Source organism: Labrus mixtus, chromosome 8, assembly GCF_963584025.1.
Source record: "Labrus mixtus chromosome 8, fLabMix1.1, whole genome shotgun sequence".
NCBI lineage: Eukaryota > Metazoa > Chordata > Actinopteri > Labriformes > Labridae > Labrus > Labrus mixtus.
In genome coordinates, this window is record NC_083619.1 from 24300718 (window position 1) to 24318665 (window position 17948).

Consider the following 17948-nt stretch of genomic DNA (forward strand, 5'->3'; position numbering starts at 1 on the left):
AAAAAAAACCCAGATAATGTAGGCTAGGTTTGTTTCACCTTTTATGATCTAAATTGATGAATTAGTGTCATTGTTGTCCACTCTTAAAATATGTTTTCATTTCTGTTTGTTCATTAAAAAAAAAATTCAGATATGACACAGTTAGCTTTACATTAGAGAGACAATTAATTTTTTTAAAGGTCTAAATAAATCAGGGCTGCATGAAAATGTGACAATTATCTGGTTGCAATGAAAACAAACTGCTTTCCCGTCAAGACTAAAAGACATTAAATTAAAAAAAAGCGCATTTGATTAAAGCTGAACATCGTTAAGGTAATTATCAAATGTGACCAAATGCTTAATTATAAACAAAAACTTTAAATCATAGTTAAATACAAATGAAGGGAAAGAAGTACAGGTTTTTTTTTATCGATAATAATTAATCTTCCTATTTAAGACTAGTAATGCTTAGTTAAATCCTGGTTGTATATATTCACATTCTTAGTTTTTATATTTTTGTGCTTATTTACTTTGTATTTAATATTATATTATGTTTAGATTTGCTAACATTGTGTTTTTTTTTTTTTTTACTCATTGTGTGTTTGGACAACCTGCTGCTGTAACGCCACAATTTCCCAGTTTGGGAATCAATAAAGTAATTATATTCTAACGTGGGTTCGTTTTATTTACATGGTAACGCCGTGTTCAGAAATGTTACTAATGTGCTCCTGTAGTGACAGAGACCCCGCCCCTCCGGACTGCTCTTCTGTTAAAAACAAGCGCCTCTCTGGAGTACTGCGCAGATCACCAGTCGCGTTAGCTCGGAAGGCTACAAGAAAAGCTAGCTCGCTGCTCAGGGGGGCGAATCGCTTGTTCTCTTCCGCAGGACGACCTTAAGTAACACTTTGAAAGATTTTACCCAAAGCAAGACATTTTACTCGTACAGGTCGTGGTGAGTATTTTGTTTCCAGACATTTTTTTCATTTTTTACCTTCCTTTTTTTCTTTTCTTTTTGGATTTTTGGATGTTTTTTTTTCCTGTTTTGCGAGTGGACAGAATGTGCTGGCCGGCTAGCGAGGTGGCTAGCTGAGCTAAGCTAACGCGAAGACGCTCATCCCCCCCCCTCCACACACACACACACACACACACACACAAAACACGAACGCTGGTTGTGTTTTTTTCCATATTTTTAGACAATACGACGTTTTGGATGCATCTTAGCTACAGTTTCACGTTTTTTTGCAAGTGTGATTAGCTTTGTTTTTGACGGGGATTGATTTGTTTTTGGCCCGCTTCCCTCCTCCATGCTAACTCGTTAGCTACCAGCGTCAGAGGCTTTTGGTTTTGTAGTCACAGCTTCATCCTGATCCGCGTTTTATTGCAGATTATCGACGAATCTATTAGGATTTTGCAGGTTTTGTTTTCTGCAAGCGGGAGAACTGGTCTTGTGCTGTGTTTTTTTTTTTTTTTTTTATAAAAAGATTCCCCCTAAAGTTAGCCGAGCCAGCCGGCTGTAGGACACTGAGGCTAGCGCAGGGCCTGTGTTTCACACTAACGCCTCATGGTGGCGCTGTCCGGGTGTGTTGTGGATGAAATTAGGTAATTTTTTAATAATCCAAAGATTTTTCTTTTTGTGGAATAGATTCCCCCCTCACATGTTTTTCCTCCATGATGAAGAATGACCTTTTTTTTGGGGGGGGGGGCTCAGTTTTGTTGCATAACGTTACAAATAACCATTTTATTAATTATATCTCTGTCATTTTGAATGAGTATTATGGCTGTTTGTGTATAAAAAAAAATAAACTCATGCCTTCAGGTTGCACACACAAGCCCCAGAAAGTCATTTCATTTCAATATAAGACAATAAATACAACTTGTGAAGTGTATTGAGATAATAATAAACACTTAAAGGTAGCTACGACCCCATTCAAAGGAATCCTGCATGACACCAGTAAGAAATCACTTTCTTCACCTTCCAATGTGGTGAAATAAAGTCAAATTTTACCCTCTATTAGGTCGGTTGCACTTGCAGTTATCTGTACACATGCACCATATTATATCACATTTGTAGTTCTAATCTGTGTCCCTAAAAAAATGATTCAACTTTTGAAGTGGGGATATGAAAAAATACATCACAATTTTCTAAAAAAAATATTCTGCTCCTTTTATAGTCAAGTGGCGATTGAATTTGACACTCGATAAAGTATTCTCACGTTTATGATAAATCCAAATAATTTGTTTTGGATTTGCAGTTTATTTCCCCCGATCCTTCGTTGAAAGTTTGGGGTCCAAGCTATCTCTAAAATTGCTTCACTTGCTCTGTTCATAACGCGTGTGAAGTGATGTCTGAACACCTGTAATACTTTTCCTTTAGGGCAACACAAGATAAGCCCATGTGGATCTACCAGCTTGCCCCCCCCCCCCCCCCCCCACCCCCAATTCACCATATTGTGCAAATATTTAAAAACGAAACAAACTTATTTCTGTTCTTTTTATTCTCCCCCTTTTCACAGTTTATGTTTTTAAAGCATTAGATGTTGCACATGAAAATGCCTTAGTGGTCACTTTGCATTCCCCAAGTGGGGCGCTGTAATGGGTTTTCCTTGTGTGTATGTGTTTGCCTCGTCACTAACCCCTGTACACACCACAACCAGGTAAGACTTGGTACAACATAACCCTGCTCGGCTTGACTGAGGTGTGTTTTCTGTCACCTCAGTATATATCGTGAGGGGCGAAGGTGAAGGTCGAGACACCAGCCCAAACTGATCCCAGCTCCACAGTGTCAAACATCAGACAGACGACAGCCCTGCACACAGACGCTATGGAGTGAGTGATGAATGTTCGACCCCCCCCCCACCTGACAACCAGAAGGGGGGGGGATACTGTTGATGCCACCGCTGTTTATATGTTTGCTGTATCAAGGCTCACTTCCCAACCTTCAAATTCCCACCAGGCTCTAGGTTACATTGATCCCTCCCTCAGTCTATTAGCAGATTAGTAACATGCCCTGCTTATTGGATATTAAGAGAAGAGCTGCTCTGCTTTACATTTAGAAGAGAGTTAGTTTGTACACATGAGGACCCCAGTAAATATGAATAAGTCTTCAAGAAATCTACTGATAAAATCCTCTTCTCATCAGACTAAACAACAAAATCAGACGTCTACTGAGTAGTTTAAATGCTGTCCTCTGCTGGTGTCAAATGGTGCATTACAACTAAATAATTATTTTCTGAACATGTGGAACATCAGAGGGGATTGCTTGTGCTTTTTCCACCATTATATTCACCGGACTACTCCTCATCAAACAAAATCCTCCACCCTTACAAAAGCACATGAAACTTGAGTTGCCTCTACATCTAAACCCCAAACTGTCTAAACTCTGAACAGCAGGCCGACCTCACAGCGTAGGTAATAAAGACTTGCAGACACGTCTCATTTAGAAATCCCTTGTTGGATTTAACTTCAAAACCTTGTAAGTGGATACCTGTCGTGTTTCTGCAGAAATAAAGGATTCATAACTATGTGGCTCACTGCACTAGAAAGACATGTCATGGCATCAGATTGAAATGTGTTCCTTAAAATCGATGAGACATTTCACTGTTTTAGAAAACCTATAGAGTTCACAGATTATTCAAGAAAGAAGTCCTTACAATATTTTGTAAAATGATTCAAATGTCTAAAAAGAAGTTTGACTTATTGTTAATTGAAATGTCGCTCAGGAATTCATCGACGTGTCCTACACTTCTCCTTCCTCGAGCTATTCAAACGTCCCGAAGAAATCATCATTTTATTGTTTTGTGCACTTAATATGGGCAAGACATTTTTTTGCTTAGAAGTAAGTTTATGTGATTTTTACATGAACGTAGCAATGCCATTGGGATCGCAACTCCACCGTTATGCACAAGCACCTCTTGCATTGTATTTGTTGTTTAAGCAAAATGCTGATTTTCAACACTTGTCTTTAGAGGACTTACTTTGAAGTGACCTCTAAGTTACTTTTCTTAAGACTTTAAAAATGATCATTGTCTTGTATGAGACTCAGTCATTGAGTGTAATGATTAGCAGAATGCCCCTTTACATCCAGCTAATGCTTAACCTTCAGTGCAGTTGAAAGTCCTATCTCATGGTTAGTATGTATTTTGTATGTAGCTATATGACTCCATCACCCCCAACAACATTTCATACATGAAGTAGTCAGATCATTATGCTCCCTCCTTGTTCTCAGTGTTTGCTTAAGTGCACCTTAATAAGTGAGCCAGTGTATGTTTTGGTACCATTTAATATAATCTTTACTGTCTGCAGTTCCAGTGTGGTAGAGGCCTCAAATGTGGTTATTGATAAGAAGGGGGGAAAAACCAGCAGCTGCACTCGCTGCATGTGAGGAAAAGGTGGTTTCACCCAGGTCTCCTGAAGGTTTAAAAAAACAAAGATGGCCTCAAATCAAACCCTATGGTCCTGCAGTTTTCTCTTTTGTGATTTTGTACTTGTCTATTTTTTATGTTAACGGTTTATCTTCCCAGGAAAGAGTGCAGATAATGTCCTTTTTATTCGCAGCCTCCACAGCTGAGGACACTCCAGTGTTTGATACCAGCGACAGCAGAATCAGTTCAGAGTTGTGTCTTGTCACTAATTGTTGGATGTGTGTGTGTGTGTGTGTGTGTGTGTGTGTGTGTGTGTCTCCCTGCTAGGCATTCACCCACCACCTCCAGCCTGATGGCCGCCAGCAACGTCACCAACAAGACCGACCCACGTTCCCTAAACTCCCGGGTCTTCATAGGAAACCTCAACACCCTGCTGGTCACCAAGGCCGACGTGGAGGCCATCTTCTCCAAATATGGTAAAATTGTAGGCTGCTCCGTCCACAAGGGCTTTGCCTTCGTTCAGTTCGCCAACGAGAGGAACGCCAGAGCTGCAGTGAATGGGGAGGACGGGAGGATGATTGTTGGACAAGTTCTTGGTAAGGACTAAGAGATTTGCATCAGAGGGGCAGTTTGGGTTTTATGAAGCGGCGACGTATGAGGTGGTTAACAGAAGTATGGCGTACTGTAGGTAACGGTCAACACAGCCAGAGTTTCTACACTGAAGCTTCAGACGGGGTTACGAGGAATGTTTACTTAAAGGTTCTACACGTAAAGAAATCAGTCAAAGAGAACACAGTGTGTGTGGATCTGTTCATCACTTCCATCACTCATCAAAAATAAAATTAGTTTTTAATGGAGGTGAACGATGAACAAATCTCCATCAGTAGGTAAAAAAAAGATGCCAGATCAAATAGTTTTGTGGGGATTCAGTTTCTTTTGTATGATCAGTACTTTTTAAATTTAATTTAAATTAGAGTTACTTATTAGATCTTAACGTCTTTCTCCTTTTCTCTGATTTGTTTCCCTCAGACATCAACCTGGCAGGAGAGCCCAAACCACACCGGTCAAAAACCACCAAACGCTCAGCTGGAGACATGTACAGGTCAGTCATAAACACGCCTCCTGCACGAGTCGGACTGCGGTGTGGAAACACGGGCGTTGACTAGAGAGGTTTCCGTCAGCTTCAGAGTTAACGGCGCTGATTCAACGCGGTACCCACAGATCCTGTGGAGTCTGCCAGTGACAGTGTGACAGCTTTCAGGCGAGACTTTTCAGACAAAGAGCCACAAGTTAGAACAGTGGATCGAAGAAAATCAAACCAGAGATGAATATAAGAATTAAAAAATAACCTTGAAGCTAATTTTCGAGGTGAAAAATGCTTTGTGTAAGAATGAATGACGCTGTTAACCATGTTTTCTAACATCAACACTTCTTCCTTAACAGCAGTTCCTCATTTGAGCTCGACTACGACTTTCAGAGAGATTATTACGATAGGTGAGTAAAATGTTTCACTCTGTCTCTCAGTTTGAAAGTGAAAATATGAGGAATCCCCCTTTTTTTTGTCTGCTTCTTCATCTGTATTTTCTGTCTCTGAAATGCATTCAGATTCATGTTTTACACCATTGTCCGTAAACTCCTCCAGTGATTGCCATTCCTTTCTCTTTCTGCGTCCGATACCAGAATGTACTCGTACCCGTCCCGTGTTCCCGCTCCCCCTCCCCCTTTGTCTCGGGCCGTGATCCCCTCCAAGCGTCCGCGGGTCAGCCTGAGCGGGGGGAGCAGCAGGCGGACCAAGAGCAGCTTCACCTCTTCCTCCAAGAGCAGTCAGAGGAATTCTTCATCCAGAGCAAGTAAGCATCTCCGCTAAGTGGAGGATACAGCCGCCATTATGGCTGGTGGGGATTTGTTTTCAGCATTTCACTGGCACTTTGTCTCCTCCCAGATGTCTTTTTACCCTTCCCTCTTCTTCTCTTCTCGCTGCAGTGAAAGTGGACCAGCTGCAGACCATCAAGCGGGAGTTGACCCAAATCAAAAGCAAGGTGGACGACCTGCTGGACAGTCTGGAGCGCATGGAGAAGGACCACAGCAAGAAGTCGGGTAGGTGTGAGTACACAGTGTTTTTTCTTTATAGCACACTTGTTTTAAACACAACGATTAAAAGTAGTTTGACGACCTCTTGACCTCTTTTGATAGAACGGATGATCATGTTCCTTTTTGTCTGCCAAAAGTTAAGAGCATTAAAACGGAGCCAGGAGAGGTGACTTCTCCTCCGCACCCAAGCAACAAGAAGGATGACGGGATGAAGAGAGACAGGGAGAGCCAGGAGATGAACGACTCGGACGAGGACGACGACGAGGAAGACGAAGGTGACCTGCTGGAAGAGGAAGAGGTGAGACATTCCATAAAACACTTCAACGGTGATTGTGTGCCGCGTGCAGAAATCCCGTTCAACCACATAATGACGCTCTAACAAACTGCAGGTGAAGAGTCAGGAGAGGGAGGACGAAGACGATGACGAGGAGGAGGAAGGAGAGCATGTGGAGGGTGACGACGATGGCGACAGCATCAACGGCGAGGACGACTCGTAGGAAGGAAGGAAGGAAGGACCACACGAACGCATGCAGCGTACACACGGCTCAGTGTAGGAAATTGGACTCCTGTTTTAACACTCATGTTGTAGATACAAGAAGCAAACACACACACACAGAAGCATGGTGCACACACACTCTGTTGTCCCATTGTCCCTGAAGCAGATTATCTCTTCTTTTTGTTTTTCTTTGTAACTTTGGCCAGTTGTCCAGTATCGCTGTCAGAGGACGGACTGGCTGTAGGTTTGTGTTTTTATGCGTCATTACTGGTCTTTCGAGAGATGGTGGAAACACGGGACTGTTTGCTGTTCTCAGAGACGACAGCTCGACGGACATGTCTTAACGCGACGACGGACATTCAGCTGCAAAAAAGACCGTTTTTAGGCTCAGTGTGTTTGTTTTCCTCATCGGTGTGTTTGACCTTGTGTGTCCGTATGTTATTGTCAGTTTTTTATACTATTTGGTTTCAGTTTAACTGTAAAGGAATAAATTGCAATAAAATATTAAAATTGATTTTTATCTGTCTGTTTTCTTGAGGAACAAATGTCGACCATAAGGGGATGAAATTGGAGTTTGTACACAGGAATAAAAAAGGGAGAACCAGGATATTTTGAGAGTTAATGTCTGATTTGTAATCCTTAAAGGCAATGAGAGAAGCTCCCGCACACTGCTGACGTATTTATTAGATCGTACAATGTTTCAGTTCAACCTTCATCAGGTAGAAGAGTTTTACCCTCCTGACGCACCTGTCCTACATTCAGGTGCGCAGAGATTTATTTTCTATGATTTGCAATCCTGAAAGTGAACAACCTGCCCCCTGAAGGAAAGTAGAGTTTATTTATAGAGGAAACCAAGGCAAACAGAAGATTCAAGATGAACTTTATTATTTTATTTATAATTACTCTTGGGTTCTTCACCCGTGCTTCAGCCAGGACATCAGTCAACATCATTCACATCAAACATAAAATGCTAAACATTATTTAGTAATGTCCAGAAAAAATGAAATCAGTTTCCTAAAATGCCAGTGCAAACACGCAAAGACAAATTATATTCCATTCCCTATATGTCTGATTTGCCACTATTTAAATTTTTTATAGAAACAGGATAAATGAACTTTTCTGTTCAGCGTCTCGTACTCTGTATGAAGAACATGTGATGAGTCGCTCAGAGTCTTATTGGCTTGCTTTAGAATAGCCAGTTTAAAAAAAAATAGTCTGCAGGGATGTGTGATGTTTACCTCCTGTAAGTTTCCATGCAGCCTTTAATCAATCAGATCAGTTTTTTTTAACTGCACAGACAGGTTGCCAAACCATGCTGCGATACCCAAAACCCACAAACAACTCGAACCTGCAGTAATAACCATCGGTTAAATATTAAACAATGTCATAAATACTCCTAAATGTGAGGAGCTGATTCTAATTCAAAGTAATCTTTTGACACTTGGGTTTTGGATCACTGCCCTGATAATACCATTAATTCAAATGTTCACATTAAGCCTTGAGAAACACAGAAGGAGACTCAAACGATTTAATTAGCTGTTATAAAATCATTCAATCCAAATTCTCTCAATTCACCGTGTTTATCAATCAGACATTTTCTTGCCCATTACAAGTGTGATATCTGACGACCTTAGTCGTATTTCAGGCCGTGCAGGAGAATCTGGACTGAGAGGGAATATCGTGCATAACAAGTAATTCAATAATGACTTCAGAGTCGGTTGATCTTTATTGTTTAACAAGAGTTACGTTCACATATAAATATGAAAACAAATGATCCTGAGTTGGGTTGGGTTTTCTTTAAAAAACAATGATGGCTGTTTTCTGCTGAACAGCTCAAACTCGTTGGACCGAAACAGTTTCTGCTTGTGCTGCCAGGTCGACGGTGTTTTATTTGTTTTCACCAGTTTAAACCTGGAGGCGCTTATCTGATTCTGTAGTGCTATGCGGAGAATGATTGGGTGGTGAAACCTCAAGATGTGCTTTCAAAATGCCATTGGATTATTATGTATATATACGGTACAAACATAGTGCAAAAAGTTTCAACATATCAAAGTTATTTAAGTAAAAATATTTTATACATCAGGTTGACACTCAGTTTTTCTCTGTGCGTTAATCCAGCGCATCAGCGTCTTCATCGTGTCCGGCTGGTATGGACTTCCTCCTGCAGGACATCTTTAGGCTCTGAGCATGACGGCCAGTGAGAGGACGCTCAGGAGGAACAGCACTGCTGGAAGCAACACAAGCACTGATCAGAAAAATGTTGCAGCTTACTCCAACTGCAAAAAGATACATTTTCTCAGAGACATGAAACTTTTATTGGTCCGGAAATCCGTTTTCCAACCATCCAATCATAAATGTCTTCTTTATAATGTCTAGATATATATATATTCTCCAAAAATCCTCATTAATACCACATTTATTTTGCGGTCAACACTTGGTGTGTTGCATCATCAAGGTTATCTTGTCTCCGCTTCTTATCTTGTGAACAAAATTCAGAATATATTTTGAACTGTACTGCTGCCTTTAGACGGTTTTCACATTGAGTTTCAAAGTTCAGTCCATGCTAACAATCTCCTAAATGTTCCTTTAGTGGCTGCCCTGAACCTTTCTGCATGCAGTACTGCAGGCTGTGTTCGGCCAGCATTAGAGTAGCTGTTTTAGCTATTTTAATGTCATTCATTAGGCCATTCTTTCTGGAAAGCGCCTGATTGGGAACATTTTTATTGTTCAGCATGACAATGATCTCAAGCCCCACTGCTTCTAACAACGAGTAACGTCTGTTATCTGCTTTTTGTTAAGTGTCTCGAGATAACATCTGTTATGAATTGGCGCCACACAAATAAAGATTGATGGATTAGAGATGTGTTGCTTGTGCAGTGAAATCATATTAGGAGAGAATAACAGCTGATATGACACTGACAGTGTCCAGACCTGTATATTATAGATCACCTGGACAGAGGAAGAAATGAAAGGATGCCCTAAATCAGAAGAACTCTGAGAAGTGCTGAAGAAAACTGGTTTAGTATACCAGGAGATTACTCAAGAAAACGTCAAGACAGACTCCCCGAAATAGTTCAAAAGTGCGAAAGGAAGTCACACTAAATGCGTTCATCGGCATTCTCCATTGCTCATTTTGTTTCTTATATTTTTAAATTTTTTAATTGTATATTATATATTTTAATTGCGTCCATATTTTATTATTTAAGGTCTTGATATTTTCACTTTATTTCCTGTGTTAACTGTTTTTCACACCAAGACACCAAGACACATTCCTTGAATGTGTAAATGTACTTGGCAATAAAAACCGATTCTGATTCTGATTCTGATTCTGATTCTGATTCTGATTCTGACTCTGACTCTTGTCTTAACAAAACCATTTGTCCTGATAATAATAGTGTTTGGTTTGGTTTTTGAAGATTTTTCCTGAACTTTCTGATTGTATCTTAAAATAGAGACGGAGAAATCAATATGGTTGTCCATTAAAACTTAGTGTTGGCCTTTGACTGCATTATTTGAATTCAACTAACTTGTTGGGTCAATTGTCTTTGATGTCTTGTCTTTGATTGTCCTCCACTGTGTTAGATGTGGAGACAAAACTCTCCCTGACCATGAGCGTCTGAATTCTAAACGCAAAAAAGTATAAATATTTGGAAACAAACATAATCAAAGTGTGTTGTTTACCATGAGGGTGTGCACCATTGGATGCTGAATTCGTTGTCATGGCGACCGGGTTGGCTGTTGTGGCGACGTTGGTGCTGGTCGGGTTTCCGAGGTTCAGCAAAGTAGTGTTCACGGCAATTCTGAAGTCCCCGATCATATCTGAAGAAGAAAATGAGGAGAGATTGAACATCCCAATACAAAGTGTATTCAAGGAGAAAAATCTAAACTCCAAATCAGGACTTCTTAAGAAACAGGGTTTCTGCTTTCATCATTTCAAAAGTATAAATATTTGACCCTGAGTAGAAGTGGGGTTAGCAGGTCATTCTCACACTCAAGTCAAGCCCAATCATTTTAAAATAGTATTTAAGTTGTTGTTTTTTTTCCTCTACCGATGACGTTTTTGTGTCTCCACTTACTTCCGACAACAGGTCCAGTCCCAAGGAGGACTTGGAAGGTGGTGGACACCTCTCGAGAAGCCCTGCTGGCGTTTGCATTTGGGATTTCGAACTCACACTTGATTACACTGCCATTCACCATGACATTCACCATGCCTCGAATTTCTCTCACAATCTAACAAGGCGGGTGACACAAAGTAAGACATGGTTAAGGCCACACAGGAGGGCTATAAAGCATAGTTCAGCAAAGGGAATACAATAAGGCAAAGGTAGAACAAAGAAGAAGAAGCCTTGTCCGCTTTATGTCACGTTGAAGTCATTCCAAGTTTATTAAACTTGTATTTAAGACAATTAAATCAACAGGAAAGAAAACCCTGTCTGAGCATTGGTTAAACCACTTTTATAATCAAAAGATATTTTTTTTATCACACATTGTTGATGTTTTCTTTATACCAAACGTCCTCACAAATGCATGCATTGGCTTTAATGATCCTCCTTTCTTTGATATAATATGGTACCTTTAATTAAATTAGTAAAAAGACAAATCCATTTGCCTTTAAAAATAACTTCATGATGGTAACTTTGAGGTCTCACCCTCTCTAATGGCGTGAGCACACCATTAGTGTTGTTTCTCTGCATTGTCCTGAAGAAGAACGACCCATTGTTCGAGCTGTTTTGAGCGCACACAAAAAGCATGGTGGTGCCCTTGAGGAAACAAACAGAACGAAAAAGGATTAGATTTGGCGTCCCCTAAAAGCTTTCTGTGACAAAAATCCAATGCCAAACTGAGCCTTTGTTTGGTGGAAGGAATAAGTGATGAAACAGTCCAGACAGGTGTTGAGTTTCCAGTCATTCTTGTTTGGTCGGCCTGTTCACCTTTGGATGTTCTTCGGAGCCTTTGTGCAATATTTTCTTAAGTCTACTTCCTTGTTTACATATATTTTAAGTCTTTGTTCATGCCAAGTTCTTTAATTGTTCTGGGAAGTCTTTTCATTGCACAATTATGGCTCATGTGACAACATATTTTCCAAAGTATACCCTTTGTTTGATTTGTATTTTTACATAATTAGTAATTAAGTAATTACTTTACTTGATACAAAAATGTCAATCCTGCAATATGAACAACACTCCGCTACTTTAAAACCCCAAGCGCCTTCTTATCTTAATGACAAGGCAAAAATACTATTTGCTTTGTCATTTTGGGTTGAGTAATAGGTGGAACTGAAACCTATTGTTTAGCCCACAAGATGCAGCATTACGTTCAACATTTACAAACGGCTCGTCCAGCAAAGTCAAACTCTGTCAAACTCGTTTCTTCCGTCATTTGAGCCTTCAAGAGCTAAATTCTCCAGACAGGGTCGGACTTTTACGTATATTCCATAAATATCCATAACACGGGATGTTTGTGGTGTCTTCTACATTGGCGAATGAGCTGCCAGCTGACAGTAATGGACGAGGAAACACACAAGATGATTTATGTATAGGAAACTTTTCCATTGTTGACTGACATGGTGACAAAAACATCAAAAAGATGGAAAAAAGGCCGAAATGTTTTGACAGGTAGACTCACACGATGACAAAACTACTTTTCATTTTGGGGAACAATGTAGGCAAATATGAAGGCATGACAGTTAGGAATAAGAAAAAAGTGATGTAGTTCTTTATCCATGAAGGACACAATGATGTTTCGTTACAGCCTTCAGATCACAGATGTAGGGATGTAATGGTTAAGAGAAAAAATGATCAGTTATTTAATGGGCTATTCAAGCTGTCCTTATCTTCTAAATAAATACATTTTAAGTCAATAATTGTAACCTGGCCGTGTTTTATTTAACAGGTGTTTGTTTGCAGGCGGTCATCAGTCAATGTTAAATGAATGGGCAGTGAGTTGCTTCTACAAATAAAGAGGCAAGCCTTTGTTTTAATGGGGCTATGTTGTTGGCAACAGCGGATAACATAAAAACGATGCTGTACTAGATATCATGACCCTGGAACATTTATAAAGTCATTATAACACTTTATATCTGACATGTAGTTTTTGTTATACCTAACAGTGTAAGATTTAGTCTCTCTGAATTTACGTTCCTCAAATGGTGAAGGGTTTGGAGATGTCATCTCTAAAGCCTATGGCCTATTGACTGTCGGGAACATTTACTTTTGTAATGTGTGTTACCTGCGATTGATCTGCGGTGAGTCCAAGTGCGACGTATCCTTCGGAGAATCCTCTGAGCTCCATGTTCAGGTTAGCGCCATTAGGAGGCATCGGAGTACTGGCCATTACGGATCCAAACAGGCAGCTGCCGTTGGTTGCAGACGGATCACAGTCATTTGGTGTCTCCACGCACAGTTTTGTGGCTCCACAACCATCCCGAGTGATGTTCACCTGGAAAAGACACAAAGTCACAGCTTGTTGAAAAAAAAAAAAAAGAAAAAACAGATCACAGAAGTATGACTCCCCAGGATCGGGGCCCCCTGGGGGGTCTTGAGACAGTGGGGTTGAGAGATTCTTTCCAAAAACATATAAAAGTCAAAAATAGCGTCTTATCCATTATTGTGACGATATATACAAAAAAAAGTAGTTCAAGAGATTACGGGTGTTCTTCTTCTAGCGTTTCTTAGATTACTAAAATAATATTATGTGTTTGTGCTGTTCTAATGCCATTGGATAGGTGTAATAGTGTGTCCGGCTGTGCACAATATTAGATGTTTTCCAAGGACAATGGGGTCCCCAGTTGCTAGCACAGTTATTTTGGGGGTAGCGGGCTGAAAAGTTTGGGAACCCCTGGTCTAAATCATATGAACCTATACTCTTAATGGACATATTTCTGTTGTCCAGCCTGATTCTAATTCTGTTAATTGGTAAAACCGAAATTTAAAACGGATCCCTTCACTTTATTTAGCCATTCAGAGCTGTGGGAGGGTCATACAGATGAGCCAGTACTTCCAGCTTAGCCTTCATAATGTTTTAAAGGGGACATATTATCCCCCTTTTCCCACTTTTTCAAACAGTCCCCCTGTGGTCTAAATGAAACATCTGTGCTGTGCTTTGGTCAAAATATAACATGAATCAAGCACCAGAGGAGGTTTGTGACCCTGTATAAACCAGCTCTCTCAGAACGCTCCGTTTTGGTGTGTGTGTCTCTTTAAATGCAATGAGCCACCCTGAGTTTTCCCGGTAGACATCACTCCTCTGTAGCGAGAATAAAAATGGCGGACCTGCTCAAAAGTTTTGTTCTAGGCTGGGGGTGGAGTCCATGGGTGGAGATACCAGGGGAGGGGAGGGTTTTTTTTTTTTTTTACCAGAATCCCACTGTGACATCACAAGGAGAGCAAATTTGAAACAGGGAATATTTCTCTGTGTTGTAAGACTTATGCAGACCACAAACAAAGCACTGGATGGGTTTATTTCACATTTTGTGGGTAGACCCAAATGTATATTTTTCATAATATGTCCCCTTTATGGTGTAAACATGTTGACATTATATTTTAATGGACTTCACCGTCAACCAGTGGCTGACACAGGATTCAGGATGCAGGTTGATTTAGCCTTTTATGCAAATTGTACGACTATGAAACCTGTTTTCAACCTTGACCAATATTAACAGTCACACTTTATTCGCCTCTTCTGCATCAATATGACAATATAAACATTTTTCAAAATGATCAGTGTTAACATGTTCAAAAGACACCATTCTTAATACTTTCACACTGGTTCAATAAAAAGGATAGAAATGCCAAACATATGCCTCTAAGGTTTAAAGACTTATCATTTCGTATTCTATAGTAAAACTTATGTTCGTATGTTGTCATTGATAAATGTTTAGAGGCAAAGTGCTGAAAGTACAAAAGGTGGAGACTGTGATAAAGTGACGGAAAGCTAACCTCTGTGTTATTGGAGAATGACAAATGGAATGTTCCTTGGACACCAGGTGCCACATAAGCCATCAGTGCCGCAGCGACCAACAGGATCAATCCTCGTTCCATCCCTGATAGCATGACACAGCAAATAAGAAAAAGATTAGAGGAGAGATTAAGTGTCATGTGAGAGCCTTTCTGTTGATTTTGTGTAACTCCTGATGATCTTATTGACATTTACACCGCAGATTAACACTCATCATACTTCTCTGGAGAAATCTGAATTAAACATTACTTGAAGCACATTAACTAAATAATTACAAAGTGTTTCTGTTGTGATTTGTAATCATAGTTACAGTAATATATAAAGACATTTAGATTTGATTGGATGAGTTGATGAAGGAAATCCGCTTAAGTCCTCAACATATTAACTTAAGGCGTAGAACGATGCCTTCAAACATCGTGCTCAAAGAGTCAAACATTTAAGAAAAAAACTTCAACAACTTTCACAATCACATCTTCAGATCTTAATTTTCCACAGGAGAATTTAAAACTCAACGACAAATATAATAATACAGGAAACATAAGCAGTTCTGAGATTTACTGTAATAGTGGGATAATCAGAAGAATTGCTAATTCAAGGGGCGCTGGTATCCTAGTGGTTAGTGCGCACACCACATGTATGGAGGCTGCTGTCCTCTGAGCGGGCGGCCCGGGTTCAAATCCGTGGCTCTTTCCCACATGTCATTCCCCACTCTCTCTCTCTCTCTCTCTCTCGCCCCAATTTCTGACTCAATCAACTGACCTATCTCTAAATAAAGGTATAAAAGCCCCAAAATGAAACCTTTAAAAAAAAAAAAATTACAAATAAATAAATAAAAATCAAAGGTCCATAATGCATCTTTTTCAGTTATATTCGGCACATTTAGCTATTAAAAACAGCCACAATTAAAATATTTAATTCTGAAAGAAAAAGAGAGAAAATAAAGAATTTCAATGTCCTGGACTTCATGGTTTTGTTCAGCATTTACATGAGTATCTGTTTGCTGTAACATGAGTATCTGTTTGCTGTAACACAGTACAATAGTTTTACATCTTGCATTTCACTTAATTAAAATTAGAAAATTATGAAATAGTGAATAAATTATGAAAAACACAGAAAATAGTCATCCAGGAGAGTCCAAATATGAACATGCAGTTTGCTAAAATGTCCTGTTTTCCCTCTTAAAGACTTACCTGAGCTGTGAGAGTGAGATGCTGAGCTGCAGAAATGTTCTTTGTTCAGCTGTTACTGCTCGTCTGTGTGCATTCGATACCTGCGGGAAATATTTAAATCAGCCAGCACCAGCGCTGATGCTCAGAGGGGATGATGCAGGAGAGATGTGGGTGTGGAGGATGGCAGTATCCTGAAGTGGGCGTGGCCTTGTATGAAAACACCTGACTTACCGACTGACTACCAGCATGCCTGAAGGTGCAGGAAAAGTTCTCTATTAAAAAAGCTTTGTGATTCTTAATGTGGAAAATCCGTTTCCAGTTGTTGATCATCAAACAAGCCTCCGTATCTCTTCATATGAAGTCAAAGAAAAGCTGCAACACTTCCAACATTATGAAATCAAAGCTAGAAATATATTATCTAAACAATTTTACACTCTTCTGTAAACATGTGATATCTATCTGTTTTAAAAAGAGAACAGAGATAGCATGCAGCTCTGTGCAAATCCATGCAAATTGCATACAGGTGTAGGACACGAAAACATGCAGATGTTCATGGGGATAATTATTGTTTTACATGATTACCAAAGTTTAGAAAAGATTGCTTGTCTCCTGCTGCATTTGCCTGAAGAAGATCATTTGCATCGAAACGTTGCCCTAAATAAAAAGGCTCATTGGGAGCTGAACAGTGTGCGGATCTTTCTCTTTTTTACTGCAATCTATCTGTTTCAAGACATTTGTGTACAATTCACTCAATTATCTTTATTCTACTGTATATGTATTTTGCATTTAATTTTTAGTAATACATTTTATATTTCTATATTTTCAGTCTACCCTGCACTGTCGGCTACTGATCCTGTGCCTTTCCATCCCCCTCCGCGACAGATAACGTTTTTTTAATTGGTTTGAATTGATTGTTCAGACTTGTTAATTTAAAGTCAGTGAATTCACAAAGCAAGTTTATTAGTCTAAACATGGAGTTTATGCAGTTTAACAATGTTAATCATAAATGGAACAGCTTAAAAGTAAAAAAAAAACCACAACATCAATAAAAGTTGGATCGAAACCAAATACAACACAGGCAGAGAAAAAAAGCAGGTGATAGTAATAATACAGTCCAGTAAAAGTGGCCGAATATTCAACAAAGAAAAACAGGTTTAAAAAAAGAATAATGATGAAAATGTTTTGTGATCATTTCACTCTAAGTTTTTTCACTTTTATGATCTTGTAAAATGAAATCGTCATGGTTCATTTCAAAGAAACGTTGTGGTGTTTCCTGCTGATGGCACTTTGTCATCGACAATGCGGGAAGACAGAAACCGGACTGTTAGGTGTCATTACCCCCGTGTGGTTTTTGAGTAAAAGCCAACAGAGTGATCATGTAACATTCCTTTCAGGTTACTTGTCATTTCGGTTTTCCCCCAGTGATGATTGTGTTTAATTCAACTATGAAAGGATCAACCCTACTACATCTATTGTATAAATTAAAATGAAACAAAATGTGACACTTTAGAGAGAAAATGCAGTAAGGAAATACTTGGTGTCATGTCAACTTTGAATACAAAATTTAATACATAAATACATAAATGTATGTAGAATTGATTGTCAAACCTTCATACAATGGCAGCCACTATAAGTATAGTTAATAACATCTTGTGACATACTCTCCATTGGCACAAGTAACGGGTAGTAACAAGGAAGTAAGAAATATATAGTCATGACAGCAAGGTCAACAAAGCCGAACAAAGTTGGGTAACAGATAAACACAGAGCTTTGGTGCATTTATTTTATGGTAAGAAGAAACGTGTATAAATAAATTCAAAAAGTACAAAGAGGCATGCCCTAATGTTTCTTCGGTGACCTGCCAAGTTTATTTAATTCCTGGATATCAATGAGAAC

At 39.4% G+C, this 17948-nt stretch overlaps 2 protein-coding genes and 1 long non-coding RNA gene across 9 annotated transcripts; 2 read left to right on the top strand and 1 right to left on the bottom strand.

Moving 5' to 3' along the window:
* The first annotated feature begins 770 nt into the window (after nt 1-770).
* LOC132979474 (heterogeneous nuclear ribonucleoprotein C-like) lies at nt 771-7441 on the top strand. 6 transcript variants are annotated; one of them, XM_061045323.1, is made up of 9 exons: nt 771-931; nt 2696-2805; nt 4668-4816; nt 5370-5442; nt 5784-5834; nt 6021-6190; nt 6321-6443; nt 6569-6729; nt 6821-7441. In XM_061045323.1, the coding sequence occupies exons 2-9, from the start codon at nt 2801-2803 to the stop codon at nt 6926-6928; spliced, it is 840 nt and encodes a 279-aa protein (XP_060901306.1). In that variant the 5' UTR covers nt 771-931; nt 2696-2800; the 3' UTR covers nt 6929-7441. The 6 variants fall into 6 exon arrangements, with proteins under 6 accessions (XP_060901306.1, XP_060901301.1, XP_060901304.1 ...); XM_061045318.1 differs by having other exon boundaries at nt 772-931; nt 4668-4936; XM_061045321.1 differs by having other exon boundaries at nt 772-931; nt 4668-4936; nt 6321-6437.
* A 487-nt stretch (nt 7442-7928) lies between these two features.
* On the top strand, nt 7929-8309 carry LOC132979477 (uncharacterized). The gene is made up of 2 exons (XR_009674053.1): nt 7929-8087; nt 8142-8309. It is a non-coding gene; the product is annotated as an uncharacterized LOC132979477 (long non-coding RNA).
* A 325-nt stretch (nt 8310-8634) lies between these two features.
* Nucleotides 8635-16232, bottom strand: LOC132979476 (putative ferric-chelate reductase 1). Of its 2 annotated transcripts, none has more exons than XM_061045326.1 (7): nt 16074-16232; nt 14865-14968; nt 13156-13365; nt 11577-11687; nt 11004-11157; nt 10609-10746; nt 8635-9151 (listed from the first exon to the last, which is right to left on the bottom strand). In XM_061045326.1, exons 2-7 carry the CDS (start codon nt 14964-14966, stop codon nt 9102-9104), a joined length of 765 nt encoding a protein of 254 aa, XP_060901309.1. In that variant the 5' UTR covers nt 14967-14968; nt 16074-16232; the 3' UTR covers nt 8635-9101. The 2 variants fall into 2 exon arrangements, with proteins under 2 accessions (XP_060901309.1, XP_060901307.1); XM_061045324.1 differs by having other exon boundaries at nt 8635-9154.
* Nucleotides 16233-17948: the final 1716 nt, after the last annotated feature.

Coding starts and splice junctions, on each gene's coding strand:
- LOC132979476 (XM_061045324.1), bottom strand. CDS start 14,966: ATGGAACGAGGATTGATCCTGTTGGTCGCTGCGGCACTGATGGCTTAT. Junction 11,158..11,576: donor TGCTCACGCCATTAGAGAGG/GTGAGACCTCAA, acceptor CCGCCTTGTTAG/ATTGTGAGAGAAATTCGAGG. Junction 9,155..10,608: donor CAATGGTGCACACCCTCATG/GTAAACAACACA, acceptor TGTTGCTTCCAG/CAGTGCTGTTCCTCCTGAGC.
- LOC132979474 (XM_061045318.1), top strand. Junction 4,937..5,369: donor GATTGTTGGACAAGTTCTTG/GTAAGGACTAAG, acceptor TGTTTCCCTCAG/ACATCAACCTGGCAGGAGAG. Junction 5,835..6,020: donor CAGAGAGATTATTACGATAG/GTGAGTAAAATG, acceptor GTCCGATACCAG/AATGTACTCGTACCCGTCCC.